The sequence below is a fragment of the Macaca thibetana genome, chromosome 1, assembly GCF_024542745.1.
Source record: "Macaca thibetana thibetana isolate TM-01 chromosome 1, ASM2454274v1, whole genome shotgun sequence".
NCBI classification, from domain to species: domain Eukaryota; kingdom Metazoa; phylum Chordata; class Mammalia; order Primates; family Cercopithecidae; genus Macaca; species Macaca thibetana.
In genome coordinates this window covers 938,396-965,945 of record NC_065578.1, presented here as the reverse complement: position 1 = coordinate 965,945, position 27,550 = coordinate 938,396, and the positions used below count along the sequence as shown (strand labels likewise).

Sequence of the window (27,550 nt, the reverse complement as noted above, 5' to 3'; positions counted from 1 at the left end):
ATTTGGGCATTTCAATTTGAGAACTGTTGACACTTACAGACTCTTCGATTCATTCGTCTCAGTACCTGGGAGGACAGAAGAAGGGAGCATGGCTCCAGGTCTTGGCCCTTACCGGGGCTTCCTGCTTCCGGATGGGTGCCATTCTCATGTCCTGGTTAAACACCCTTGTTTTTCTCCCCAGCCTGGGGGGACCAAAGTGGAGCCATTTCCGGCCAAGTCCCACAGTTATAGTGCTGTTGAAAGGCGGTGGAAGCCAGCCCAGGCCTTGGCAGAGCACACACTGGCCCCTATGCTCAGCTGTGTGGTGTCTGCAGGAGGTGGGGGAGGGTGGCTGAAATGGGCCTTCAGATCCCCCTGGGAGGAAGTGGAGCTTCTGGCTGGTGATGATCCAAGCGAAGGTTATTGAGTGTTGACAGAAGGCCCCCCTCACCATGTGACAGTGACAGTGCCAGTGGTCTCAGCCACCATTGCTACTCCTGTGTTCTGTGCCTTGTGCTGGGCTCTAGGGATCACAGACGAAGGAAAAACAGCTCATGCCTCTAAGCTTCTGTGTTACAGTTGCTTTGAGATTGGGGTGGTTTTTCTTTTTTTTTTTTTTTTTTTTTTTTGAGATGGAGTCTCGCTCTGTCGCCCAGGCTGGAGAGCACTGGCACGATCTCAACTCACTGCAACCTCTGCCTCCCGGGTTCAAATGATTCTCCTACCCCAGCCTCCCGAGTAGCTGGGACTATAGGCCCGCACCACCACGTCCTACTAATTTTTGTATTTTTAGTACAAACGGGGTTTCACCATATTGGCCAGGCTGGTCTCAAACTCCTTACCTCGTGATCTGCCCGCCTTGGCCTTCCAAGGTGCTGGGATTGCAGGCCTGAGCCACCGAACGTGATGATGGTTTTGATTTTTTTGATTGTGGCCTTTGCTTATTTTTTGAGTTTTGTGAGTGCTGAGAAGTCAGTGCCGGGGGCTCTGGATTTATTGATTGTGTGTGTGTGCGTGCCTTTGAATTTTAATAAGGCTGGCCATATGCTGCAGTTTAATTCCCACGTGGACACAACTTTCCCTCCCTTCTTGGCCGTGGGAGACTCTGGGTCTTGTCCCACGAGGGGCTCACCATCCGCCCTCGTCACAACATGGCACACAGGTCACAGGTGAGATCGATACCTCTGTGATTCTGCTGTTGTTTGCTTCCAGGTGTCTTGGCTGGGCATGACAACCGCGTCAGCTGCCTGGGCGTGACTGATGATGGCATGGCTGTGGCGACAGGGTCCTGGGATAGCTTCCTCAAGATCTGGAACTAACGCCAGTAGGTAATGCAGCAGCCCAAATGTCCTTCTCTGAGGAGAACTGTGCGTGTTTCTCATAGAACGTGTGAAGTTGTCATTAACGGTTTCTAGATAAATGTTGATGTAGCACTGATTTGGAATTGTGTTGTGGGAAACGTTTACAGAAATCTGAAGTCACGTGCCCTCAGCCGCAGACACTCATGCAGTGGTGGGAAGAGCAGTGACCTGACTATGCGTCTGCACTTAGATTCTCTGCCTCTTTTCACATTTCTTTAAACTCTGTTTAAAACAGCATGTGGATGCCATGGAGACTGGAAGACCATTCCAACTTGGACGCGTTACCATGAGAGCATATCCTATCCAACCGTACTAACGTGGACACCCTACACCTCCCCTCAGAACTTCAAAAGGGCAAGATCTTTTTTCCTTCACTTATTGCTGAAACCAAGAGCACAATTCCCAGTAAGAGAAGGATCTCTGTGCTGTAAAACTAAAACAAATTGTGCATTCCTTCCGGGGCCATCGTCTTTGTTTTCTTTTTTGTCTTGAATGAATTTTAAAAGGAAATATATAATAAAAATGTTAACCAGAAGGTAAACTTGAGTGTAATTGTGAGACAGACACACCTTTCCACTAGTTTATTTGAATTTTAGACCAGTGACCCTGTTTTGTGGCATTCACGCAAAACACGCTGAGGGCTTTGTTCATCTGGTCATCGTGTCCAAATTTCAGTCATGTTTGTAGCAAGATTTTGGAAGCATTCATATTTCCTTTTTAAAATATATTCCTTTGTGTTCAACAGTTAATCAAAACCAGAGAGTCTAGGGCAGCCTCTCTGGCGTTGTCAGTGATGTAAATTCAGTCCCTGGTTTTTAATTTTCTGTCTAGTGTCACAGATCATTGTTGCACACAAACATGGCATAGAAAAGAACATGTTCAGAAGCCATGGGGCCAAGCACATGTGGGGACGGTCTCGAATGCGTGATCAGAGAATCCTTCACCTTTGCTGAAAAGTGAGCTCAGATCCAGCACCATGTTCCTCCTGACCCATCCTGTCTATCTTCTCAGTTGAGTTTTTAATCTCACTTTGGGTTTCCTTGTGAAGTTGGAGGGAAGTTTATAATAGCCTAACACTACCCCACCCCCAACTAGGAGGAACCTCTGTTTTCAAGAGAGATGCCTGTCCTGTGCTTGGATAGTCAGTCAATTATTTGTGTATGAAACAATGTACAAATCAATGTTTTGAAAATAATGATCTCAGACTTTCTAAGTTAAATTTTAAAAATTTTGATTGTTTGCCATATTGGGTGGGTTTACTCTTAGAATCGCATGCTGTAGAAATGCTCAAAAGTGCATATAGGACTCAGTCCTTAGGTGTTCTTTTTCTTTAAGAAATAACCTCTTACAGTTGTAACCATTGCGGCTCTGTCCACTTCTCGTTGCTGCTCTGTGGCACATATCGGAAGCAGTACAGCGCGCGGCTCTACACGCTTGGGTAGCGGGATAAGTCACTGTTTTCTTTATTTCTTTGAAAAAAAAGTTCTGTTGCAAACGACTGCTGTTGGATTCTGAGGGTGGGGAGGGAGGGAGGGAGGGAGGGAGGGGGAGGGAAGAGCCTGCCCTCCCTTATGGATTCTTCAGGGCCTCCGCCTCTGAGGCGGCTCATTCCCATCACACAGATTGTCCTGGTGTTCATTTCAAGGCCAGTGTTCAGCAGCAGCGTTTGGAAAGCAGGTTCTGTGGGACCCCCCCCCGCCCCCCGCACTCCTTCATAGCAGCAGTAGTGGCTTCTCCATCCTGTTTTCTGCAACATTCTATACAAAACTGTGCTGTGACCTTGCGGTAGGCCTGGATCTGGCAAAGAGAATACAAATGAAACCCCTTCTTTCTCTTTCCGTCCAACAACTCTGTAGAGCTCTCTGCACCCTTACCCCTTTCCACCTTTTGTATTTAATTTTAAAGTCAGTGTACTGCAAGGAAGCTGGATGCAAGATAGATACTATATTAAACTGTACTGTTATTTAAGATGTAATAAAGCAGTTTGACATGAGGGACTTTGGTGTGGTGATTATTTACGGGTCCATTTTCAGTTTACGACACGCCCACCTCCCTAGGCTTACCCTGCTGCTGTGAGGTCTGACAGGTGTGGTCATGCCAGGCAGTGCCTTGGCCACCAGCACGTCACAGAATCCATGAGTGGCGCATTGGCTCCTCGGAGGGGTTCCTGGGAAGCTCCACCTCACAGGCCAGCGGAGCAGGGAGGTCCACCTGCCATCCCCCAGACCCCTCCCCATGCATAGGCCTTGCCCACAGCACCGTGGGAGTCTTCATAGGCGGCTGCCTTGCCTTTCTCCTCTGCCGTTTCCCTTCCTCAGAATGTCTGAGGATGTGACTCCAGAGACTCGCTTTCCTTGGGACTGAACCGAGTGTTCCTCTTGGTCTGAATCAAAACTGCATCTCGTAAGAAAAAATACGAGCACTGACCACGGTAGAGTGGAAAACCATGGCTGCACGTGTCCCAAATAGCTGCTCCTAGGTTCTGGAACCATCCACTTCCCTGCTTTCCAAACTGGTGATTTTTTAAAATCTTAAATAGGCAATACAAAATTAGCTGGGCCTGGTGGCACACGCCTATAATCCCAGCTCCTTGGGAGGCTGAGCAGGAGAATCACTTGAACCCAGGAGGCAGAGGTTGCAGTGAGCCGAGATCACACCATTGCACGCCAGCCTGGGCAACAAAAGCAAAGTTACGTCTGGAAAAAAAAAAATCTTAAATAGGCGTATGTGGTGGCTCTCGCCTGTAATCACAGCACTTTGGGAGGCTGAGGCGGGCAGATTGCTTGAGCTCAGCAGTTCAGGACCAGCCTGGGCAATGTGGCAAGAACTCATCACTATTTTATTTAAAAAAAAAAAAAAAAAGCTGGACGTGGTTGCTCATGCCTGTAATCCCAGCACTTTGGGAGATTGAGGTGGGCAGATCACGAGGTCGGGAGTTCGAGACCAGCCTGACCAAACAGTGAAACCCCCATCTACTGAAAATACAAAAAATTAGCCGGGCGTAGTGGCGTGCACCTGTAGTCCCAGCTACCTCGGGGGGCTGACGCAGGAAAATCGCTTGAACTTGGGAGGTGGAGGTTGCAGTGAGCCGAGATCACACCACTGTGCTCCAGCCTGGGTGACAGGGAGAATGCGTCTCAAAGGAAAAAAAAAAAAAGATAAAATCTTAAATAATTGGTAAGGTTATAAAAAGGTAACTTTGGGCCGGGCGCGGTGGCTCACTCCTGTAATCCCAGCACTTTGGGAGGCAGAGGCGGCAGGATCATGAGGTCAGGAGATCGAGACCATCCTGGCTAACACGGTGAAACCCCGTCTCTACTAAAAATACAAAAATTTAGCCAAGCGTGGTGGTGGGTGCCTGTAGTCCCAGTTACTCCAGAGGCTGAGGCAGGAGAATGGCGTGAACCCGGGAAGGCGGAGTTGGCAGTGAACCGAGATCACGCCACTGCACTCCAGCCTGGGCGGGTAACAGAGCAAGACTCCATCTCAAAAAAAAAAAAAAAAAAAAAAAAAGAAAGAAAAAAAAGTAACTTGGTAATTCCCGTGGCTCCAGCAACTGGAACTTTTTTTTTTTTTTTTTTTTTTTTTTTTTTTTTTTTTTTTTTTTTTTTTTGAGGTAGAGTCTCACTGTGTGGTCCAGGCTGGAGTGCAGTGGCGCAATCTCAGCTCATTGCAAGCTCCGCCTCCAGGGTTCACGTCATTCTCCTGCCTCAGCCTCCCAAGTAGCTGGGACTACCGGCTGAGCCATCACACCCAGCCAAACTCTTTCCTAGTAAGTGAAGAAGGCTCTCAACGGAAAGTACCTGCAGGCCCCCTCCTCTGCTGGGCACCAGAGAGCCCAGCAGCCCGTCCTCTAGGCTGGCAGTCCCTGGGTGGAGAGGCTCCCAGAGGGCACTTGGGATTCACGGAGCAGGGCCCAGCCGCCTTTGTTGCTCCAGGCAGGGTGCTGATGTTTCTGATGCAACCAAGGGTGCCTATCTGCCACCACTGCAAGTGACAGTATGGCACTGTCTCCCTGGTGGGGTGACCTGGTGCTGTTTTAGGCTGCTGAAGTGGGTGTGATTGGCAGGCTGAACGGGGGGGGGGGTTTGCCTGGCTTCATCCTCATCCCCCACTTCTCCCTGAAATACATGAGTTCTTCATAGACATGCAAGTTCTTCACAAGCCCTAAACCTGCCAGCTGTCTTACAGAAGCCCCATTTAAAATGCTAGAGAGTTGAACTTGTCTTGGAGGCGTGAAAAGAAAAAAAGAATTAAAAATTAAATGCCAGAGAGTACCTGAGGCTCTTCCCCAGCGGGCAGTTCCTGGCAGGGAGGGGCTCCAGCAGCTGGGAGGCAGGGCGCCGGCCTGCAGTGGCCTATCTTGGTCCCTGCACAGAATAAATAAAGGCCGAGCATCTCAGCAGGGCTGCCACACCCCCGACTGCACTGCTTCCCTCTGGGAATTCCTGTTGGCTTCTGTGTCCTAGCCTGGCGTCCAGCTGACTGACAGAGCTGGCATGTGGGACCTGGGACCCTCTGGTGCCCCTTCCCCTTGGCTTTGGCCTGGAAGAGCCACAGCTGAGGGGAGACTCCTCCCTGGGGCATCCTGCCTGTCCCTTGGCAGGCATGGAGGCCACTGCCCCACTTTCTTAGCAAAACAGGAAATGAAAACGGGCGCCAACAACGTGCACTTGGACGGTGGCACTGGCTAAGGCACTGTGGAAAGAGGAGGATAATTCCACACTGGCTGAGCGAACTGCATTTTCAAACTTCCCGTGTCCGGGTCACCTGGCTCCGCCCCGCGTGCGCGGGCACACCTGTCGCAGGTGGACACAGGCAGTGGAGTGACTGCAGCTCGCTCTGGTTGTGGACTGTTCCTGCAGGGCCTCGGCCCTCCTTTGACCACACGGCGCGGGACCGCCCCTGTGCTCCATGTCCCAGGGATGGCGGTCCCCCACCTCAATTTTACTCTAGCACGTGGCATGCACGTCCACACTTGAGCAGGACAAGGTTTCCGTTCTGTCCCCTGCGTGTCAGGCACCTAGCAGAGGCTGGTCCTCCAGCAGGATGCGGGGGAGGCGTGCTCTGCCCACGCAAAACGGAGACACCAAAGCGTCCTGGCGCGGCGCCCGCCCCCAGCCGGTCCTGGGAGCCTGAGTGACTGGGGCCAATAGAAGGGCGGCCCCGGACCGAGGGCACCCGGGAAAGACCGCCCCTGCCCCTCCCATTACTCTCTGGCCTCGCCCTGTCCCCTCCCCCACCTTTCCTCGCTGGGTGACCTTGAGCAAGTTACTTGGCCTCTCTGTGCCTCTAGCTCCCGCATGAAAAATGTGGACAATAACCGTACCAGGCTGTGGCTGGGTGCGGTGGCTCACGCCTGTAATCCCAGCACTTTGGGAGGCCGAGGTGGGCGGATTACCTGAGATCAGGAGTTCAAGACCAGCCTGGCCAACATGGTGAAACCCTGTCTACTAAAAATACAAAAAATGAGCTGGGTTCAGTGGCGTGCGCCTGTTAACTCCAGCTACTCTGGACCCTGTGGCAGGAGAATCACTGGAACCTGGGAGGCGGAACTTGCAGTGAGCTGAGATCACACCACTGCACTTCAGCCTGAGCTACAGAGTGAGACTTCGTCTCAAAAAAAAAAAAAAAAAAAAAAAAGACCACGCTGCTTGGTAAGGATCTTGTGAGGTCAGAGTCCTAGTCATGCCAGGTGGTTACTGTTGATGATCCCCGCCCACCCTGGGCTCTCACCACCTCAGGGCCCTGGGTCTTGCGGCTGCCTCTGCCTGAGAAACACTTGTCCCTACTGTACCCCAACCCCTGCCTCCCCCCACCAATTCTGCTTCTAGTCCGTCTGCCCCCCTAGAAGGTGAACACCTGATGGACTTCTGTTTCTACTGTTGAGTCCTCAGTGTGCCTGGTGTCCTGGGAGAGAGGTCGCCCCTCGCCCCAAACCAGGTCAAACAGGAGACTATCATGTGAGGAGATCCAGACACTGGCCCCTACAGATGCCCCTATCCTGGCTCTCAGCCTGGGCAGGGTCTGTGCCAGGTGCTGGCTGGAGGCTGGATGAGATGACCAGATAGCCTGCCACACTGATGTCCTTCACTGGGAGCCTCAGTTCCTCTCAGCCATCCTTTCCCCAGGCTCCCAGCCACTTCCCCTTGTGGATTCCGGGCAGACTTCGTTCACCCGGTTCACTGGAGCCAGGCCACCTGAAGTCAACTTCCCTCCCTCCTCAGCCTCCCCAGGAGTGACCTGTACCCCAGTCCATCCTGCTCCACCCCTCATGGCCTCCATTCCCCCTTCTCCATCTACCCATTCCATCCCTGCTGGCCCCCACAAGAGGATGGGTCCAGGTTTTGGGGGTTCTGAAGTAAACAACATGGGACCCATCCTTAAAGAATACAAAAAGCAATGCAAAATTATGTGAAGAGTCCACCGCCCCCTTGAGCAATGGCAGCTCTGGGGCTGAGGAAAGTCAGGGCAGGGGATGCCACGCACTGCTGCCCCATCCCCGGGGCCTGGTCAGGCAGGAGGGGGCCTTTCCTGACCCTGAATCGCTTGGAGGCAGACCCTCCTCCTGAGCACCATCTGGTAAGGACCCTCTACTCCTGCCCCAGCCCCCATGACAGCCTTGGACCCTTCGGTTGCTGCTGCTGGGACATCCCTTCCCTTTGATCTCAGCCCAAGCAAAACTGCCTCTAGCACCATTCCGGGTGCCCTAAGCAGCCCTTCCCAGCTTTGGCCTTAGTTATTGCCGGTCAGGCCTGGGGTGAGGTGTGGGTGTGAGGTCTTGGCCCCTGAATCTTCAGGGTCATATCTGGGGCCTGCCCTGAGAAATTGCACAACCTGTCAGCTGAAGGAAACCACAGCCCTGGTTTTGTTTTCTCATCTCTGAAATGGGGAAGCTCTCCTGCAGGCAGTGCCCAGGCCCAGGGTAGACAAAGGGTTTCCATGCCACAGACGGGGCAGCTGCTGGAGCTCCTACACAGTGGGACACGCGAAGGGCGCCTGCTGTGTGACCTGGGGCCCACGACAGTCACTGGATGCCTCTGCAGAAGCGGGTGACTGCCTCTATTCTAGAAGATTCTACCGAGGCCTGGCTCAGTGCCTGGCTTGTGTGTGTGCCATCTAGATCAAGCATTATTATGCTAATGATCATATCCAAAAACTCAGCTCAAGCATTATTATGTTAATGATCTTATCCGCCCCCCTCTCCCCCCTAAAGAAAAAGAACTGGGCAGCTCAAGGCCGCTTCTGTGGGTGTGGCTGGTGGTCACTTCAAAACAGTTGGGTTTGCAAAATAACCAGGGGAGAAGTTACAGAGCTTAAGAAATCCCCCAAGTTCCCATGATCCTTGCTTCCCTTTCCAGTCGCCCTTGGTGCCCCGTACTTCACTGTGGTACTGGACAGAAGAGCTGTGTTTTCCAGGAAGACTCGGCCAGGCCGTGTTTCGGGTCTCTGGATTCAGGTCCCAGGAGTCCTGACCAGAGAGCAGGTATGCGGGTGTGGGGAAGGGCTGCAGGGGACTCAGGTCCACACCGACCCTGGGTCAGGTGATCCACATAGGAATATAAACAGGGACTGAACCTCAGAAAACAATGGCTGGGCCAGGTGCAGTGGCTTACGCCTATAATCCTAGTACTTTGGGAGGCCGAGGCAGGTGAAGTTTGAGACCCAGCCTGGGCAAAATGGCAAAACCTCACATCTACAAAAAAAAAAAATGGCCGAGTGTGGCGGGACCTACCTGTAGTCCCAACTACTAGGGAAGCTGAGGTGGGAGGATCGCTTGCACCTGGGAGGTCAAGGCTGCAGTGAGCCGTGAGTCCCACTGGACTCCGGCCTGGGGGACGGAATGAGACCCTATCTCAGAAAAACAAAAGGGGGGCCGGCAGGTTAGAGCAGCTGGTCGTGTATTGCCAGTTTACTGACAGTGACTCCAGAGCTGAGTGAGAACTGGGCGCACGGCACATTGTTGGGATATCCGAGGCCTGAAGGCGCTGATGAGCAGCCACCAGGTCAGCAAGTGCGGGCTGGGTGGGGCCCGCGGTTCCAACAAACACTACGAAGTCCGCTCCTGTGGCTTCAGCCGCCTCCCCCAACTCCCCGGCTCCTCCAGCCTGTGGGGTGCGAAAAACACCACTTCCCGGACCCCTCGAGGAACCCCGGGCCACCAGGGCCTCCCTCCACTGCCAACCTTGGGATCCCAGGCGCAGACCCGAGGCCGGGGGTGGGCGTGCAAGGCGCACCCGGCCGCTAGAGGTGGGCGTGAGGCCAAGCGCGATTCCCCCAGGCGCAGGGCCGCCCTCCCCGCCTCGACGGACAGCCCTGAGGGAGCGCAGCGCTGCCGCAGCTGCTCCAAGATTCGGTCCCCAAATCCGGCTCGGTCCCCAAATCCGGCTCGGTCCACACCGTGTCACAGCCCGGTAATTAGGGAATCAGCGGCGGGCGGGGCCGGTTCTCGCGGGGCACCTGCGCTCCCCTGAGCCGGCCCACGTGGTCCGGGAAGTCCCGCCCGCGGTGGCGGTGAGTGGGGGCGGGACGCCGGCCAAGGGCTGGGGTCAGAAGGTCGGGGGAGCCTAGGCGTAGACGTGGCGGGCGAACCGGGAGGCGCCCTCCGGACGCGGCAGGTGAGTGGGGACGGGAGCCGCGGGCCGCCCTCCTCGGGGCGCCGACCCCTGCCTGCCCGAGTCGCGGACGCCCGCCTCGGTCCCCGCTGCCCGCCTCCGCTCCCGGGCCACCGCTCTCCACCGCGGTTCGCCCCTCCTCCCCGCCGCCCGCCCCTTCCCCGCCACGTCCGCCGCCTCCCGCCCGCGCGGGGTATCCCGGCGCGAGTGGGACCGGGCGGACCCGCGGGACGACCCACGTGAGCGGCGGCGCGGCAGGGCGCGTGCGTGGAGGGTGCGCCTGCGCACTGGGCGGGCGCGTCCCGCGTTGCTGGTCGGCGGCGCCGGCGCCGGGGTCCGGGCGGCCATGGGGCAACGGGCGGCCGGGGCGCCCGGGGCCAGGTAGCGACGGCAGGCGGCGGCGGGGCGGCGGGGCCTGCGGGTTCGGTCCGGCATGTAGACGCCCCCGCAGGCGCCCGCGGCGGCGAACGGTGAGTGAGCAGCCCCGGCCCGCCGTCCGCCTGGGGTCGCCCGCCGCCTGGGGTCATCGCTGCCCGGGAGCGCGCGGCCGGGCGGGGAGACACCGGGCCGGCCCTGCCCATCTGGCCTGCGGAGGACGCCGTGGAAGCGCTGCCGGGCCGCCGCTCGGTCCTGAACGGGGCGCCAGCACGGCCCAGGGCGAGGCTCGGCCTTGGGGACGGGTCTGAGGGAGGCCGCTGTCCGGCCTGGCTCTCCCGGGCGGAGAAGGTGGGGCCGTCCAGCCCGGACCGCGCTCGTCGGTCGCCGCTGCGTGGGCGGCCAGGCCCTCGGTGTCCGCCTTCCGTGAGTGGTTTCAGCAAGCAGGAGGGGTCTTTGACTCGTGAAAGCTTAGAGGGGCCCACACCTAGTGGGAAAGTAGGAATAAAGGGTTCTATACAGCAGTATTGGCGTGGGATTCTCTAAATAAACACATCTTTGATTTAGTGCCCAGTACTTGCCAGAAAATTCCAATAGTCTATGGTGATGTTCCTACAGGCGGCTGCCGTCCAGTAGCCCAGATGTCAGCACCGGCCTTGAGCTCTAGGTCATCGTTTTCTTTCTTAATTGTGGGAACGGGGCGTGCCCAGCTCCCAAGGCCTGGTGGAGTTTTCCTTCCCAGGCCAAGGACCACCCCAGCCCTCCCATTCCTCCTCCCGAAGCAATGGAATTCCTTTTGGCTTCAATTCTGAGTAACAAGTTATTTTTCCTTTCTTGTTTGGAACATACTAAGTTTTACATTCAAAAGTTCATTATTCTTGGCTCTTGACGGGAATACATTTCAAAACTCTTCCTGTGTTCCACGTCTCTCTGACCGCCTTAGTTGGCCTGAAACTGGCATGTTTGCCTTAATAAGTTTTATTTTTCCCCTTCTTATGTCATCTGGTCTAAGAAGTAAGTTACTTTAACATCTTGTTAGATAATTCCCTTCAAGTACTGAAATTCCCTTGAACATTGTCCTCCCAAGCCTCTGGAAATTTCTTGCCCGCTTGGAACTTCCGTGTATGGCCTGTTTGTTCTCAGCAATGGCTTCACTGGGACTTTTGCAGCCACTTCATGGCGTTAGCACGCTGGTTCGAAGCTACAGCTACTTGAAGAATCACAGGTGCCACCGCACTACCCAACAAAATAGCTTCATCATTTGGAGGTGTCCCCTCGAGGTGTTTCTGTGTGTGTGTGTGTTAGAAACAGGGCCTCACTGTGTCCCCCAGGCCTGTTTATAGTGGCATGATTATAGCTCACTGTAACCTCAAATTCCTGGGCTCAATTGATCCTCCCACCTCAGCCTCCTGAGTAGCTGGGATTACAGGCCTGCACCACCACACCTAGCTGATTTATACAATTTTTGTAGAGATAGAGTCTCACTGTGTTGTCCAGGCTGGTCTCAAACTCCTGGCCTCAAGATATCCTTCTGCCTCCACTTCCCAAAGTGTTGATCTTACAGAGGTGAGCCACTTTGACCAGTAGTTTTGTGTTTTGTTTTTTTTTCCAGACGGAGTCTAGCTCTGTCACCCAGGCTGGAGTGCAGTGGCACAATCTCGGCTCACTGCAGCCTCCACCTCCCGGGTTCAAGCGATTCTGCTGCCTCAGCCTCCCAAGTAGCTGGGACTACAGGCGCCACCACCACGCCCAGCTGATTTTTGTATTTTTAGTAGAGACGGGGTTTCACTGTGTTGGCCAGGCTGGTCTGGAATTCCTGACCTCATGATCTGCCCACCTCGGCCCCCCAAAGTGCCAGGATTACAGGTGTGAGCCACTATGCCCGGCCTCACTTTGACCAGTCTTTTTGTTTGTTTTCTTTGAATTCAGAGATGGGTTTATGTTGCTTGAGTCAGTTGGCAGCCTGCTGTTTGGTTCCAAACCGGCATTTTCTTCCTGAAACAACTGCTGTAAGCAGTTAGATTTCCAGGCTAGCACAAAATCCTGTTTGATTCATAAATGCTCATAGTGAGGGTGTCCCAGAAAGTTGGCCAAGTCAAGAGCAGTTCTTGTGGAGTGGAGGCGGTGAGCAAATAGAGGGAAAGTGGTGCTTGTGATGAAAACAGAAAACAATAGTTCATTGTATTGAGCTTCCCACTTGAGGAAATGTAGGTCTCACTTGGAGAATTAAGAGGCAGGTGGATGTTTGTGGGAGTTGACGGCCCTGCATCTGGATTACCTCCAGTCTGCAGGTGTGTTAGGATAACAGCAAGAGGGATCGTTGAGCACACAAGCCCAGCACCTGCGGGGAGGCCGAGTCCTGGCAGGAAGGTGCAGGGCCTTCTCCAGCAGCTCCACTTTCTAGTCCATATATACCTGTTGACAGTCACCGCCCGGCTTCAACCGTTCTGGACAAGCGGATGTCAGTAATGCTTTAGCTCGTAACCCCAGGATTTCATTTCTACTCTCTGTGCTGGTGGCTTATCATTTGCAGTCTTTCCTGGCCCACAGTTGGAAAGGTTCAGGCATGGGAATGGGGAAGTGAATAAAATGTGTGTTCTTCAGACAGATGGTGAAAAGTGTTCAGAGGAAAGGTGAAATAGAGCCAGGTGGGATGTGAGGGTGCCACGCAAACTTTGTGCAACTGGAGAGGTGGGGTGGTGCCTGGCCTCACCATTCAGAACTGCACAGACCCCTGTTTTCTTCATCTCCTAAGTGGGTGGAGCCACATCTAAAGAAAGCCCCCTTCAGACCTGTAATCTGCTTAGGTTTAATGAGGTCACAGGGTCAAGCCCTGTGGTCACATGGCTGTAGCGCTTTCCAGAAAGTCTTTCTCAATTTATATACTGCCAGTGTGCATGCCAGCACTGGGCATTATTTACTGGGGGGAGATGAGATGGGTAATTTAGTGGGCAGTAAGTTTTTTCCAACTCAGGGTTAACTGAGGTTGAGTGTTTCCGCATTTCTGTTACTAAATAAATTTTCCTTTTTCATTTAGTGTTTCAACAAATATTGAGTTCTTACATGGGAACGAACTCATGCATATTATGTTTGTATTTGTGTGTGTGTGACTTTTGTTCATGTTCTTTGCACATTTATTTGTTGGCATCTTAATGTTTTCCTTGCCACTTTGTGTAAGTTCGTTATGAATATTTTCTTATTGTGCTCTAGTACTGTTTTCTAATAAAACTTCCTAATACAGAGGTTTTTTGTTTTGTTTTTTGTTTTTTTTTTTCCTGAGGTGGGGTCTCACTCTGTCACCCAGGCTGGAGGGCAGTGGCATGATCTCGGCTCACTGCAACCTCTGCCACCTGAGTTCAAGCGATTCTCCTGCCTCAGCCTCCTGAGTAGCTGGGATTATAGGTGCCTGCCACCGCGCCCAGCTAATTTTTTTGTATTTTTAGTAGAGACGGGGTTTCACCATCTTGGCCAGGCTGTTGTTGAACTCCTGGCCTCATGATCTGCCCTCCTCGGCCTCCCAAAGTGCTGGGATCACAGTCGTGAGCCACCGTGCCCACCCTACAAAGGTTTTTTAAAATTAGATTCATGCTATGAGGAATTTGAATGCATTTTGGTGCAGCTAGCATCATGTGTCCTTTTAAAACCATTAACATCTCAAACAAACGAATTAAATGTCAGTCCTGATTCGCTGTTGTCAAAAAATACACTGGTGGTTGGGCCCAGTGGCTCACGCCTGTAATCCCAGCACTTTGGGAGGCCAAGGCAGGTGGATCATCTGAGGTCGGGAGTTTGAGACCAGCCTGACCAACATGGAGAAACCCCTCCATGTTGAAGAATTAAGAGGCAGGTCTCCACTAAAAAATACAAAATTAGCTGGGAGTGGTGGCGTGCGCCTGTAGTCCCAGCTACTCGAGAGGCTGAGGCAGGAGAACCTGGGAGGCAGAGTTTGCGGTGAGCTGAGATCACACCACTGCACTCCAGCCTGGACAACATCAGTGAAGCTCCATCTCAAAAAAAAAAAAAAAAAAAAAAACTGGTTATGGTATTGGAGATGCCTATTAAATATATGTGTGTGTGTGTATATATATATGTGTGTATACATATATACACACACACACATAAGTGAAGATAATTGTTTAAAGTTGGTTTTAATATTACTTTATAAATTATCTTACTGCTTAGTCATCAAATTGATCTTCGCAAATAAATATGAACAGAGCTTCTCGGCTGGGTGCAGTGGCTTATGCCTGTAATCCCAGTGCTTTGGGAGGTCAATGCAGGAGGGTCACCAGAGCCCAGGAGTTCAAGATCAGCCCATTCGATGTAACGAGACCCTGTCTCTACAAAAATTTTAAAAATTAGCCAGACGTAGTGGCACATGCCTGTAGTCTTAGCTACATGGGAGGATCCCTTGAGCCTGGGAGATTGAGGCTGCAGTAGGCTGTAATTGCACCAACTACACTCCAAGACCCTGCCTCTCAGTCTCAGTCTCTCAGTCTGTCTCTCAGTCTCTCTCTCTCTGTCTCTGTCTCTCACACACACACACACACACACACACACACACACACACACACAAAGTAGAGCTTCTAGGTAATGTAGCAGTAATAAGAATACATTTTTTTTAACATTTTGTAATTTTGAATGGTTTATTAATATTTTTGTATATTAAACAAAACATCTTGCTGTGTTGCCCAGGCTGGTCTCCAACTCCTGACTTCAAGTGATTCCCCTGCTTCGGCCTCTGAAAGTGCTGGGATTACAGATGTGAGCCACTGTGCCTGACCTTTATTAACTGTTTATTTTGAAATAATCTGCTGGGTGCAGTGGCTCACGCCTGTAATCCCAGCACTTTGGGAGGCCGAGGTGGGCGAATCACCTGAGGTCGGGAGTTCGAGACCAGTCCGGCCAATGTGGTGAAACCCCATCTCTACTTAAAATACAAAAATTAGCCAGGTGTGGTGGCAGGCACCTATGATCCCAGCTACACGGGAGGCTGAGGCAGGAGAAGTGCTTGAACCCTGGAGGCGGAGGTTCCCAGTGAGCTGAGATTGCGCCACTGCACTCCAACCTGGGGGACAAGAACGAGATTTCGTCTGGGGGAAAAAAAGACAAAGAAATAATCATAGGCTAGTTCACGGGAAGTTGTAAAAATAGTACAGAGAGACACCTGTGCCCTTCACCAGCTCCCTCTCTGTTAACATCTTTTTTTTTTTTTCTTTTTGAGACGGAGTTTGGCTCTTGTTGCCCAGGCTGGAGTGCAATGGCATGATCTGATCTCGGCTCGCTGCAACCTCCACCTCCCAAGTTCAAGTGATTCTTCTGCCTCAGCCTCCCGAGTAGCTGGGATTATGGGGGCCCGCCACCAAGCCAGGCTAATTTTTTGTATTTTTAGTAGAGATGGGATTTCTGCATGTTGGTCAGGCTGGTCTCAAACTCACAACCTCAGGTGATCATCCTGCGTCAGCCTCCCAAAGTGCTGGGATTACAGGCCTGAGCCACCATGCTGGCCCTTGTGTTAACATCTTACACCTCCATACACCTCCATAGTACAATATTAAAACCAGGGAATTGAAATACTGCTAACTGAACTGTAGACCTTATTCAAGTTTCACCAGTTTTACATGTGTGTATATGTGTGTGGCTCTATGCAGTGTTACCTCATAAATTAATTATATAACCACCACCACTAGCAAGACCCAGAACTGGTCTTGAACTCCAGAACTCAAGCGATCCTCCTGCCTCGGCCTCCCAAAGTGCTGGGATTACAGGCATGAGCCACCACACCCAGCTGTATTTTAATTTTCTGAACAGTGTTTTGGCTAGGCACAGTGGCTCTCGCCTGTAATCCAAGCACTTTAGGATGCTGAGGCGGAGAGATTGCTTGAACCCAGGAGTTCGAGGTCAGCCTGGGCAGCATGGCAAAACTTCATCTCTACAAAAAAATACAAAAATTAGTCAGGCATGGTGGCACATGCTTGTAGTCCCAGGTACTCAGGAGGCTGAGGTGGGAGGATTGAGCCCAGTAGGTAGAGGCTCCAGTGAGCCATGATTGCACCCCAGCCTGGAGACAGAGTAAGACCCTGCCTAAAACAGAAAAAAAAACAAAGATCAGTGTTCCATTAAGTATAAAAGATTTTAAACACCACTAAGACTTTTTCCAGCTGGGTGCGGTCGCTCACGCCTGTAATCCCAACACTTTGGAAGGCCAAGGTGGGAGGATCACTTGAGCCCAGGAGTTCGAAACCAGCCTGTACAACATAAGGAGACCCCATCTCCACCCCAAAAAAACAAAAAACAAAAAAAATTAGCTAGGTGTGGTGGTGCATGCCTGTAATCCCAGCTACTTGGGAGGCTGAAGTGAGAGGATTGCTTGAGCCTGGGAGGTTGAGGCTGCAGTGAGCTGAGATCACACCACTGTACTCCAGCCTGGGCAACAGTGGGAGATCCTGTCTCACAAAAAAAAAAAAAAGAAAGAAAAAAGCCAGGCATGGTGGCTCACGCCTATAATCCCAGAACTTTGGAAGGCCGAGGTGGGTAGATCACAGGGTCGGGAGTTAACCCCGTCTCTACTGAAAAATACAAAGCATAAGCCAGGCATGGTGGCGGACGCCTGTAATCCCAGCTACTCGGGAGGCTGAGGCTGGAGAATCACCTGAACCCAGGAGGCGGAGGTTGCATTGAGCCGAGATTATGCCTTTGCACTCCAGCCCGGGCAGTAGTGTGAGACTCTGTCTCCAAAAAAAAAGAAAAAGAAAAAAAATTCCAATGCTTTCTTCTAAAAAGTTTTGTAGTTTTAGTCCTCACATTTAGGTCTATAATCCATTTTGAGTTAATATTTGTATTTAGTATGAGGAAATGGTTGGGCTTCATTCTTTTAGACATGGCTGTCCAATTGCTGAGAACTATTGGGTCAAAAGATTATCCTCCCCCATGTTGAATCACCTCAGCACCTGTCAAAAATCCATTGACTGCATGTGTGTGGGGGTCTGTGGCGTCTGCCTCTGGGCTGGCTGTCCTGTTTCCTTGATGTGTATGTCCGTTTTGACACTACCACGCTGTCGGGTTCCCATAGTTTTTCAACAAGTCATGAACTTAGCCGTCCATGTTTGTTCTTGTTCAGTTTTTTTAGCTGGTCTAGATGCTTTACATTTTTATGTGAATTTGATCAGCTTGTCCTTTCCTTTAGAAATCCTGCTTGGATTTTGATGGTTCTGTTTGGATAACATTTGCAGATCAATTTGATGAGATCTAAGATCTTAATATTGAGTCCTCCAATCCATGAACGTGGTATGTCTCTCCATTTATTTAGATTTCCTTTGATCTCTGTCAGCAGTATATTGTAGTTTTCAGTATGTAGTTCTTACATGTCTTTTGTCAAATATATCCCTACATATTTTATATTTTTAATGATATTATAAATCATTTATTTTTTTAAAGACGAAATTTCACTCTTGTTACCAGGGCTGCAGTGCAATCGCAGCTCACTGCAACCTTCACCTCTCAGGTTCAAGTGATTCTCCTGCCCCAGCCTCCCAGATAGCTGGGATTACAGGTGTGTGCCACCATGCCTACCTAATTTTTTTTTTTTTTTTGAGACGGAGTCTCGCTCTCACCCAGGCTGGAGTGCAGTGGCGCGATCTCAGCTCACTCCAAGCTCTGCCTCCTGGGTTCACGCCATTCTCCTGCCTCAACCTCCCAAGTAGCTGGGACCACAGGTACCGCCACCACGCCCGGCTAATTTTTTGTGGTTTTGGTAGAGATGGGGTTTCACCATGTTAGCCAGGATGGTCTCGATCTCCTGACCTCATGATCCGCCTGCCTTGGCCTCCCAAAGTGCTGGGATTACAGGCGTGAACCACTGCGCCTGGCCTAATTTTTTATATTTAGTAGAGATGAGGTTTCACCATGTTGGTCAGGCTAATGACAAACTCCTGACCTCGGATGATCCACCCACTTCGGCCTCCCAAAGTGTTGGGATTACAGGCATGAGTCACCGCACCCGGCCATAAATTATAGTGTTTTTTTTTTTTTTTTTTTTTTTTTTTTTTTTTTTTTTTGAGACGGAGTCTTGCTTTGTCACCCAGGCTAGAGTGCAGTGGCCGGATCTCAGCTCACTGCAAGCTCCGCCTCCCAGGTTCACGCCATTCTCCTGGCTCAGCCTCCCGCGTAGCTGGGACTACAGGCACCCACCACCTCGCCCGGCTAGTTTTTTGTATGTTTTAGTAGAGACGGCGTTTCACCATGTTAGCCAGGATGGTCTCGATCTCCTGACCTCGTGATCCGCCCGTCTCGGCCTCCCAAAGTGCTGGGATTACAGGCTTGAGCCACCGCGCCCGGCCTTTTTTTTTTTTTTTTTTGAAAGAGAGTCTTGCTCTGTCGTCCAGGCTGAGGTGCAGTTGTGGGTTCTCTGCTCACTGCAACCTCCACCTCCCAGGTTCACGCCATTCTCCTGCCTCAGTCTCCCAAGTAACTGGGACTACAGGCACCCGCCACCAAGCCTGGCTAAATTTTTGTATTTTTAGTAGACACAGAGTTTCACCGTGTTAGCCAGGATGGTCTCAATTTCCTGTTGTCTGTTGCTAGTATATAGAAATACAATTGATTTTTGTGTATTGAAATTGCCTCCTGAAACCTTGCTAATAAACTCACTTATTTATGTTTTTCTACATAGAAATGTCATGTCATCTGCAAGTACAACTTCACTTGTTCCTTTTCTTACTTTGTTTAACAGACCTACTTTCTATGCCAAACCTTTTCTGTCACTGTACCTTTTACTTTTTTCTTATGTTATTGCACTGGCTGTGACCTCTAGTATAGTCCTGAATAGGAGTAATTATACCAGATGTGTTTTTGTAGGTTCTGGTTTTCATTGAATTTTTCATAGTTTTTTTTTTTATTATTGAGGCAGAGTCTCACTCTGTCACCCAGGCTGGAGTGAGTGGTGCAATCTCAGCTCACTGCACCCTCTGCCTCGCGGGTTCAAGCGATTCTCCTGTTCTCTTACCTCAGCCTCCTGCATAGCTGGAATTAAGGTGCCTACCACTACTCCGGGCTAATTTTTTTTGTTTCTGTTTTTGTTTTTGTTTTTTTGAGTGCTGGGATTACAGGCAAGAGCCACCGTTCCCGGCCATTTTTTTGTATTTCTGGTCTTAATCTCCTGACCTCAAATGATCCACCCACCTCGGCCTCCCAAAGTGCTGGGATTACAGGTGTGAACCACCATGTCTGGCCGGATTTTTCAAGTATTTGGATGAAACACTGGTATGTCTTTTTTTTTTTCTTTTTTAGACAGAGTCTCGCGCTGTCGCCCAGGCTGGAGTGCAGTGGCACAATCTCAGCTAACTGCAAGCTCCACCTCCTGGGTTCACGCCATTCTCCTGCCTCAGCCTCCCAAGTAGCTGGGACTACAGGCTCCTGCAACCACTCGTGGCTAATTTTTTGTATTTTTAGTAGAGACGGAGTTTCACCGTGTTAGCTAGGATGGTCTCGATCTCCTGACCTCGTGATCCGCCCGCCTCGGCCTCCCAAAGTGCTGGGATTACAGGCATGAGCCACGGCGTCCGACCTAAACACTGGTATGTCTTTTTTTCTTTTTTCTTTTTCTTTTTTATTTTCCCATTTGAGATGGAGTCTTGCTCTGTCGCCCAGGCTAGAGTACAGTGGCACGATCTCAGCTCACTGCAACCTCCATCTCCCAACTTCAAGGAATTCTCATGCCTCACCCTCTCCAGCAGCTGGAATTACAGGCAGGCGCCGCTACACCCGGCTAATTTTTTTTTTTTTTTCTTTTTTTGAGACAGAGTCTTGCTCTGTCTCCAGGCTGGTGCAATCATGGCTAACTGCAACTTCTGCCTCCTGGGTTCAAGCAATTCTCCTGCCTTAGCCTCCCAAGTAGCTGGGATTTACAGGCGCCTGCCACTGCGCCCAGCTACCTTTGTATTTTTAGTAGAGACGGGGTTTCGCCTTGTTGGCCAGGCTGATCACAAACACTTGACCTCAGGTGATCCACCCACCTCGGCCTCCCAAAGTGCTGGGATTACCAGCTTGAACCATCGCACCCAGCCTGTATTTTTTTTTTTTTTTTTTTTTTTTTTTTTTGAGATGGAGTTTGCTCTGTCGCCCAGGCTGGAGTACAGTGGCGGTGATCTTGGCTCACTGCAAGCTCTGCCTCCCGGGTTCACGCCATTCTCCTGCCTCAGCCTCTCGAGTAGCTGGGACTATAGGCGCCGCCACCACGCCCAGCAAATTTTTTTTAGTAGAGACGGGGTTTCACCGTGTAGCCAGGATGGTCTTGAGCTCCTGACCTCGTGATCTACCCACCTCGGCCTCCCAAAGTGCTGGGATTACAGGCGTGAGCCACCACGCCCAGCCCAGCCTGTATTTTTAGTAGAGACAGGGTTTTTCATCATGTTGGCCAGGCTGGTCTTGAACTCCTGGCCTGAAGTGATCCGCCCACCTTGGCCTCCCTAAGCGCTGGGATTACAGGCGTGAGCCACCACACCCAGCCTGGTATGTCTTAAGCTGGGAAGATACTGACCCACTGGAGCAGTGCTGTCAATTCTCGCTAAACATTGGAATCCTCCAGGAAGCTCTTTAAAGTGCCAGTGCCTGGGCTGTGCCTTCACGTTCTCATCCTTCAGCCTAGAGGGCACATAGGAATTGGTTTTGTTGGAAACTCTAAGGTGATTGTAAAATGCAGCCAGAGTGATAACCAGCTTTTTGGGTATTCAGAGAACCCCTTGACTTTGACCTTAGCATAGGGCCCACAGTCTTGTCCATCTGAACTTTCCTTCTGCCCACCTTGCCATCATCTCACATATTTTAGTTGTTTTATTTAGGCTACTGTAGCAAAGCGCCACAGGCGTGGGGCAGGGGGCGCAGAAACAACAGAAATGTTTGTTCTCACAGCTTTGGAGGCCGAGTGTCCAAGGTCGGGGTCCCAGATAATTTGGTTCATCGTGAGAACTCTCTTTCTCACTGTAATGGCCATCTTCTCTGGCTTTACTTTTGTGTCCAGTGAGGGTGGGAACAGAGGTGCGGAGAGAACTCTTCTGATGTTTTGTTTTCTTTTTGTTTTGTTTTGTTTTGTATTTGAGACAGGGTCTCTATTGCCTAGGCTGGAGTGCAGCAGCACAATCACAGTTCACTACAACTTCAAACTCCTGGTCTCAAGTGATCCTCTTGCCTTGGCCTCCAAGTACCTGGAACTACAGGCATGCACCACTCTGTCCAACTCTTTTTGTTGTTGTTGTTGTTGTTTTTTTGTAGAAGCAGAATCTTGCTATGTTGCCCAGGCTGTTCCTGAACTCCTGGCCTCAAGTGATCCTCTTACCTCAGCCTCCCAAAGCCCTGGGATTACAGGAGTGAGCCACCATGCCTACCCTGGTGTCTCTTTTTTTTTTTTTTTTTTTTTTTTTTTTTTGAGACGGAGTCTCGCTCTGTCGCCCAGGCTGGAGTGCAGTGGCGCGATCTCGGCTCACTGCAAGCTTCGCCTTCCGGGTTCCCGCCATTCTCCTGCCTCAGTCTCCCGAGTAGCTGGGACTACAGGCGCCCGCCACCTCGCCCGGCTAATTTTTTGTATTTTTAGTAGAGACGGGGTTTCACCGTGTTAGCCAGGATGGTCTCGATCTCCTGACCTCATGATCCGCCTGCTTCGGCCTCCCAAAGTGCTGGGATTACAGGCGTGAGCCACCGCGCCCGGCCTAGTGTCTCTTCTTACAATGATGCTGATTCTATCTGATCAGACCCCACACTTATGACCTCATTTTTTCTTTTTTTTTTTTTTTGAGATGGAGTTTCACTCTTGTGGCACAGGTTGGAGTGCAATGGCACAATCTCAGCTCACTGCAAGCTCTGCCTCCTGGGTTCAAGCATTTTTCCTGCCTCAGCCTCCCAAGTAGCTGGGATTACAGCGTCTGCTACCACTCCCAGCTAATTTTTGTATTTTTTAGAGACGGAGTTTCACCATGTTGGTCAGGCTGGTCTCGAACTACTGACCTCATATGATCTGCACGCCTCAGTCTCCCACAGTGTTAGGATTACAGGTGTGAGCCACCGTGCCCAGCTGACCTCATTTAACTCCTTTCTTAGAGGCCCACCTCCATATTCAGCCACACTGGAAGTTAGGGCTTCAATGTAGGAATTTGGGGGGATTGCTGGGTGCAGTGGTTCACACCTGTAATCCAAGCACTTTGGGAGGCCAAGGCAGGAGGATCACCTGAGCCCAGGAGTTTGAGACCAGTCTAGGCAACACAGAGAGATCCTGTCTCTACAAAATAAAAATAACAAATAAATTAGGGGAGGATACATTCAGTCCATAATGCCACATTTATCCTTTTTAATGCCAGAATCTACCTTGTCCTGAGTTTATTAAGATTTATCTTTTTTTTTTTTTTTTTTTTTTTTTTTTTTTTTTTTTTTTTTTGAGACGGAGTCTTGCTCTGTAGCCCAGGCTAGAGTGCAGTGGCTGGATCTCAGCTCACTGCAAGCTCCGCCTCCCGGGTTCACGCCATTCTCCAGCCTCAGCCTCCCGAGTAGCTGGGACTACAGGCACTGCCACCTCGCCCGGCTATTTTTTTGTATTTCTTAGTAGAGACGGGGTTTCACCGTGTTAGCCAGGATGGTCTCGATCTCCTGACCTCGTGATCCGCCCATCTCGGCCTCCCAAAGTGCTGGGATTACAGGCTTGAGCCACCGCGCCCGGCCAAGATTTATCTTCTTTAATGAGAAGGTATATTTGGCTTTATTTTATGTGTTTAGCCTCTATTGAGTGATTTTTTTATTGTTTCCATGCATGGCCCCTCTTCTGTTCTTCTGAAGCTTGTTTTATTCTATTTCTAGCTTTATTGAATTGAGTGCTCAGTTCATGACTTCCCAGGGGTTGTGACCTAGCTTTGATGGGATTGAACCGACCCTGGCTGCTGTTTATGTTGCTCTGACCTTCTGGATGTTCCAGGTGTTGGGTCCGATCTTCACTTTGATCCCTGAGTTGCTTAAGAGAAAGTTCAGAAACTTCCAAGTGGTTGAGGGCTTTTTTTTGTTTCTACTTTTATCTCTTCCTGGTTTTATTGTATTGTGGTCAGAAGATGAGGTTCCAGGCTAGGCGTGATTGCTTACGCCTGTACGGGAGTCTGAGGCGGACAGAGCATTTGAGGTCGAGAGTTCTAGACCAGCCTGGCCAACATGGTGAAACCCCGTCTCTACTAAAAATAGAAAAAAATTGGCTGGATGTGGTGGCACATGCCTATAGTCCCAGCTGCTAGGGAGGCTGAAATAGGAAAATCACTTGAACCCGGGAAGCAGAGGTTGTAGTGAGCTGCGATCACGCCATTGCACTCCAGCGTGGGTGACAGAGTGAGACTATGTCTCAAAAAAGAAAAGATGAGGTTCTAGGCCAGGCATGGTGGCTTATGCCTATAATCCTAGCACTGTGTTGGGAGGCTGAGGTGGGAGGATCACTTGAGGCCAGGAGTTGAAGACCAGCCTGGGCAACATTGGCAAGACCCTACCAAAGGAAGAAAAATTAGTGGACGTGGTGCTATACTCTTGTAGTCCCAGCTACTTGGGAGGCTGAGGTGGGATCCTGTCTCAAAAAAACAAAGAAAGAAAGAAGGAAAAAGATGAGGTTTTCTGTCCTCAGTAGTTTTCTTTGATGCTTAATATTGGTCAGTTTGGTAAATATTTCATTGGTGCTGAATGTACAATGCAGGGCGTGGAGTTCACAGTATATCTGCTGGTTCCATTTTGTCAGCTTTTCTGGACTAGGGTATTTGAAATTGTACCCTTCCTCTCTCTTATTAATGTGCTGTATTGTTTCCAAGAAAGCTTTTTTTTTTTTTTTTGAGGCGGAGTTTCTTTCACTCTTGTTGCCCAGGCTGGAGTGTAATGGCACAATCTCAGCTCACCACAACCTCTACCTCCCGGGTTCAAGCAATTCTCCTGCCTCAACCTCCCAAGTAGCTGGGATTACAGGCATGTGCAACGACGCCCAGCTAATTTTGTAATTTTAGTAGAGACAGAATTTCTCCATGTTGGTCAGGCTGGTCTCGAACTCCCGACCTCAGGTGATCCGCCTGCCTCAGCCTCCCAAAATGCTGAGATTACAGGCGTGAGCCACTGCACTTGGCCAGCATCTTTCTTTTCTAGAGACAGGGTCTCTCTCATGGGTCACCATGCCTGGCTCATGTGTTTTTGGTAGAGAAGAGTTCTGTGTTGCCCAGAGTGGTCTTCAACCCCTGGCCTCAACTGACCCTCTCTCCCCAGCCTCCCAAAGTGCTGGGCTTACAGGCATGAGCCACCACACCTGGCCACACAGTGCGACTTTCTATTTTGTTCTTTTTAAAAACAATTATTTTTGTTAATGTTATTTTACAAAACAATTTTTGAGACGAAGTTTCGCTGTAGTCACCCAGGCTGGATTGATCTCGGCTCACTGCAGCCGCCACCTCCCAAGTTCAAGCGATTCTCCTGCCTCAGCCTACCGAGTAGCTAGGACTATAGGCGCTCAGCTAATTTTTGTATTTTTAGTGGAGATGGGTTTTCACCATATTGGTCAGGCTATGCTGGTTTCGAACTCATGGTCTCAAGTGATCTGCCTGCCTCCATCTCCCAAAGTGCTGGGATTACAGGCATGAGCCACGGCGCCCAGCCAAAAACCTGGAGTAGTTCTTAAATGTCTTTGGGATAGAAGCAGTCTATTTTCAAAGTACTTTGGTAAATTGGACTTCAGCCATTTTTTCCCCTTGATGAAATGGAACATATGTATGTGTAAGTTATTATTGTTTCATACATATTTATTTACTTTATTTACATTATTTATTTTATTAAATTAAGGCATCAGTGTTTTTCTGACCGAAGTTCTCATTTCCTGACGATGGAAATGGAACAAGAAAAAATGACCATGAATAAGGAATTGAGCTCAGACGCGGCTGCGTACTGCTGCTCGGCCTGCCACGGCGACGAGACCTGGAGTTACAACCACCCCATCCGGGGCCGGGCCAAGTCTCGCAGCCTGTCTGCCTCGCCTGCCCTGGGGAGCACCAAGGAGTTCAGGTACAACCAGGAAGGATGGTTCCTCTTTTTTTCCTCGTCTGATTTCATAATATTCTTTCTTAAAACGATTACAAAGAATTCTCCTGAGTAGTCTGTGTCGATGCCTCCGGAAGGTGGAGCTGGGTCCTTGCCCAGGTGAAGCTGTGCTCTTGACGGGGGAGCCTGGCCCATGGACACCTGCCTGGCACACGTTGCCAGATGCCAGCACAGGCACAGGGCACCACCGTGTTTCTTTGTCTGTCTGTATCAGCACAGAACCATCCAACAGGCACCCATGCTGACCCTTGATGTTAGACTGAAGCGAACTTGGAGGGGAAACTTTTCTTTTTGAGATGGAGTCTCGCTCTGTCCCCCAAGCTGCAGTGCAGTGGTGCGATCTTGGCTCACTGCAACCTCCACCTCCCGGGTTCAAGTGATTCTCCTGCCTCATCCTCCTGGGTAGCTGGGATTACAGGTACCTGCCACCATGCCTGGGTAATTTTTGTATTTTTGTAGAGACAGGGTTTCACCATGTTGGCCGGGCTGGTCTTGAACTCCTGACCTCAGGTGATCTGCCCGCCTCGGCCTCCCAAAGTGTCGGGATTCCAGATGTGACCCACTGCGCCTGGCCTGGAAACATTTGCTCCACATAAGTCACTGGGGTGTGAGGGGACATCCCTCTTGGCTCTGCTCGTTTTGAGAGGCGAAGGCTGGGGGGCTCTGCCTGGTGACGCAGGGCTGGTGGAGGCAGAGTCGTGAGTGTGGCCTTGGGCGGGCCCAGCCCTCTCACATGTTGGGCAAGTGTCTCCCTCCTGTGCCCAGAGTGCCCACAGTGCTCACCCTTGCATAGTGCTGCTTGAGCAACAGCACCCCGGGCTTCACATGACGGTGGCCGCACAAGTGCAGCTGTGATGGTGCCTGGGGACATTGTTCTGGGTTCTGGTGACAGTAAATGTGGTGAGTTTTAGGTGGAAGCTTGCCAGAGCCACGCTGCCTAACAGAAGGATCACACCTATCAAATGCGAGGGGGGCTTTTTGGTGAAAGAGAGTCTTAGAAAGCACGCTGTCTCACTCGGTGAGATGGGAGAGCCCGCAGCGTCTCTCACTTGGTGGCAGCAACGGGGAAACAGGCTGCTCCCACGTTTTCTGTCTACAGAGTCACTGCCTGAGCCGGGAGGCTGCGAGGGCTGGTGGCTGCCTTCGCCCCACAGGCACTGCGTCACCAGGATGCCTCTTGTCCGTGGGTCATTGTCCTGTACCTCCAGGCCACCCAGCGCAGTGACTGCGTGAACAGAATTGCTTTGGTCTTTTTCTTTTTCCCTGTGGGTTCTTTGGCATAACGCACCATTTCTGTTTCATTCTGAACCTGACGACAGCAGCCCTGGGTCAGAGGTCGCCTCGGTAGTGGATGACAGGCACCTTTAGGGTGAGGTGGGGGAGGAGACGGCGAATACGCCCAAGCACGGCCCGTCTTTGGGAAGCAAACATTAAATCCCACTTCGAGAAACATTGTTTTCCACAATAGTCTTTTAATTTCCTAAGTAAGTAAAGTTCTTATTTTGTAATGTACTTTTTTTTTTTTTTTTTTTTTTTTTTTTTTGAGGTGGAGTCTTGCTCTGTCGCCCAGGCTGGAGTGCAGTGGTGTAATCTTGGCTCACTGCAACCTCTGCCTCTTGGGTTCAAGTGATCCTCCTGCCTCAGCCTCCCAAAGTGCTCGGATTACAGGCATGAACCACCTCGCCCGGCTAATTTTTTGTATTTTTAGTAGAGACGGGGTTTCACCATGTTAGCCAAGATGGTCTCAATCTCCTGACCTCATGATCCGCCCACCTCGGCCTCCCAAAGTGCTGGGATTACAGGTGTGAGCCACCGCGCCCGGCCTGTACTTTACAATTTTTTTTCTTTTCTTTTTTTTTTTTTGAGATGGAGTATTGCTCATCGTCCAGGCTGGAGTACAGTGGCGCGATCTCGGCTCACTGCAAGCTCTGCCTCCTGGGTTCACGCCATTCTTCTGTCTCAGCCTCCGAAGTAGCTGGGACTACAGGCGCCCGCCACCACACCCGGCTAATTTTTTTTTGTATTTTTAGCAGAGACGGGGTTTCACCGTGTTACCCAGGATGGTCTCGATCTCCTGACCTCGTGATCCGCCCGCCTCAGCCTCCCAAAGTGCTGGGATTACAGGCGTGAGCC

General features: G+C 50.9%; 3 protein-coding genes across 13 annotated transcripts in view; 2 read left to right on the top strand and 1 right to left on the bottom strand.

Annotated features, from left to right (window-relative positions):
* Positions 1-3,337, top strand: part of GNB1 (G protein subunit beta 1) — a 112,169-nt gene extending 108,832 nt beyond the window's left edge. For all 5 annotated transcript variants that reach the window (XM_050786283.1, XM_050786256.1, XM_050786280.1 and 2 more), the window contains 2 exons: positions 1,192-1,307; positions 1,576-3,337. In XM_050786283.1, coding sequence (XP_050642240.1) covers positions 1,192-1,298 — 107 coding nt within the window. In that variant the 3' untranslated portion in view covers positions 1,299-1,307; positions 1,576-3,337. The remainder of the gene's footprint in view (positions 1-1,191; positions 1,308-1,575) is intronic.
* Positions 1-27,550, bottom strand: part of GABRD (gamma-aminobutyric acid type A receptor subunit delta) — a 378,620-nt gene that overhangs the window by 247,487 nt on the left and 103,583 nt on the right. The window lies entirely within an intron of this gene.
* Positions 8,589-27,550, top strand: part of NADK (NAD kinase) — a 29,975-nt gene continuing 11,013 nt past the window's right edge. The window contains exons 1-3 of one of the 7 annotated variants that reach the window (XM_050786148.1): positions 8,685-8,826; positions 19,619-19,905; positions 25,163-25,381. In XM_050786148.1, coding sequence (XP_050642105.1) covers positions 19,877-19,905; positions 25,163-25,381 — 248 coding nt within the window. In that variant the 5' untranslated portion in view covers positions 8,685-8,826; positions 19,619-19,876. Of the gene's footprint in view, positions 8,827-9,845; positions 9,959-10,218; positions 10,426-19,618; positions 19,906-25,162; positions 25,382-27,550 lie in introns of those variants that run through there. The other 6 variants (XM_050786149.1, XM_050786150.1, XM_050786153.1 and 3 more) reach the window with 6 other exon arrangements.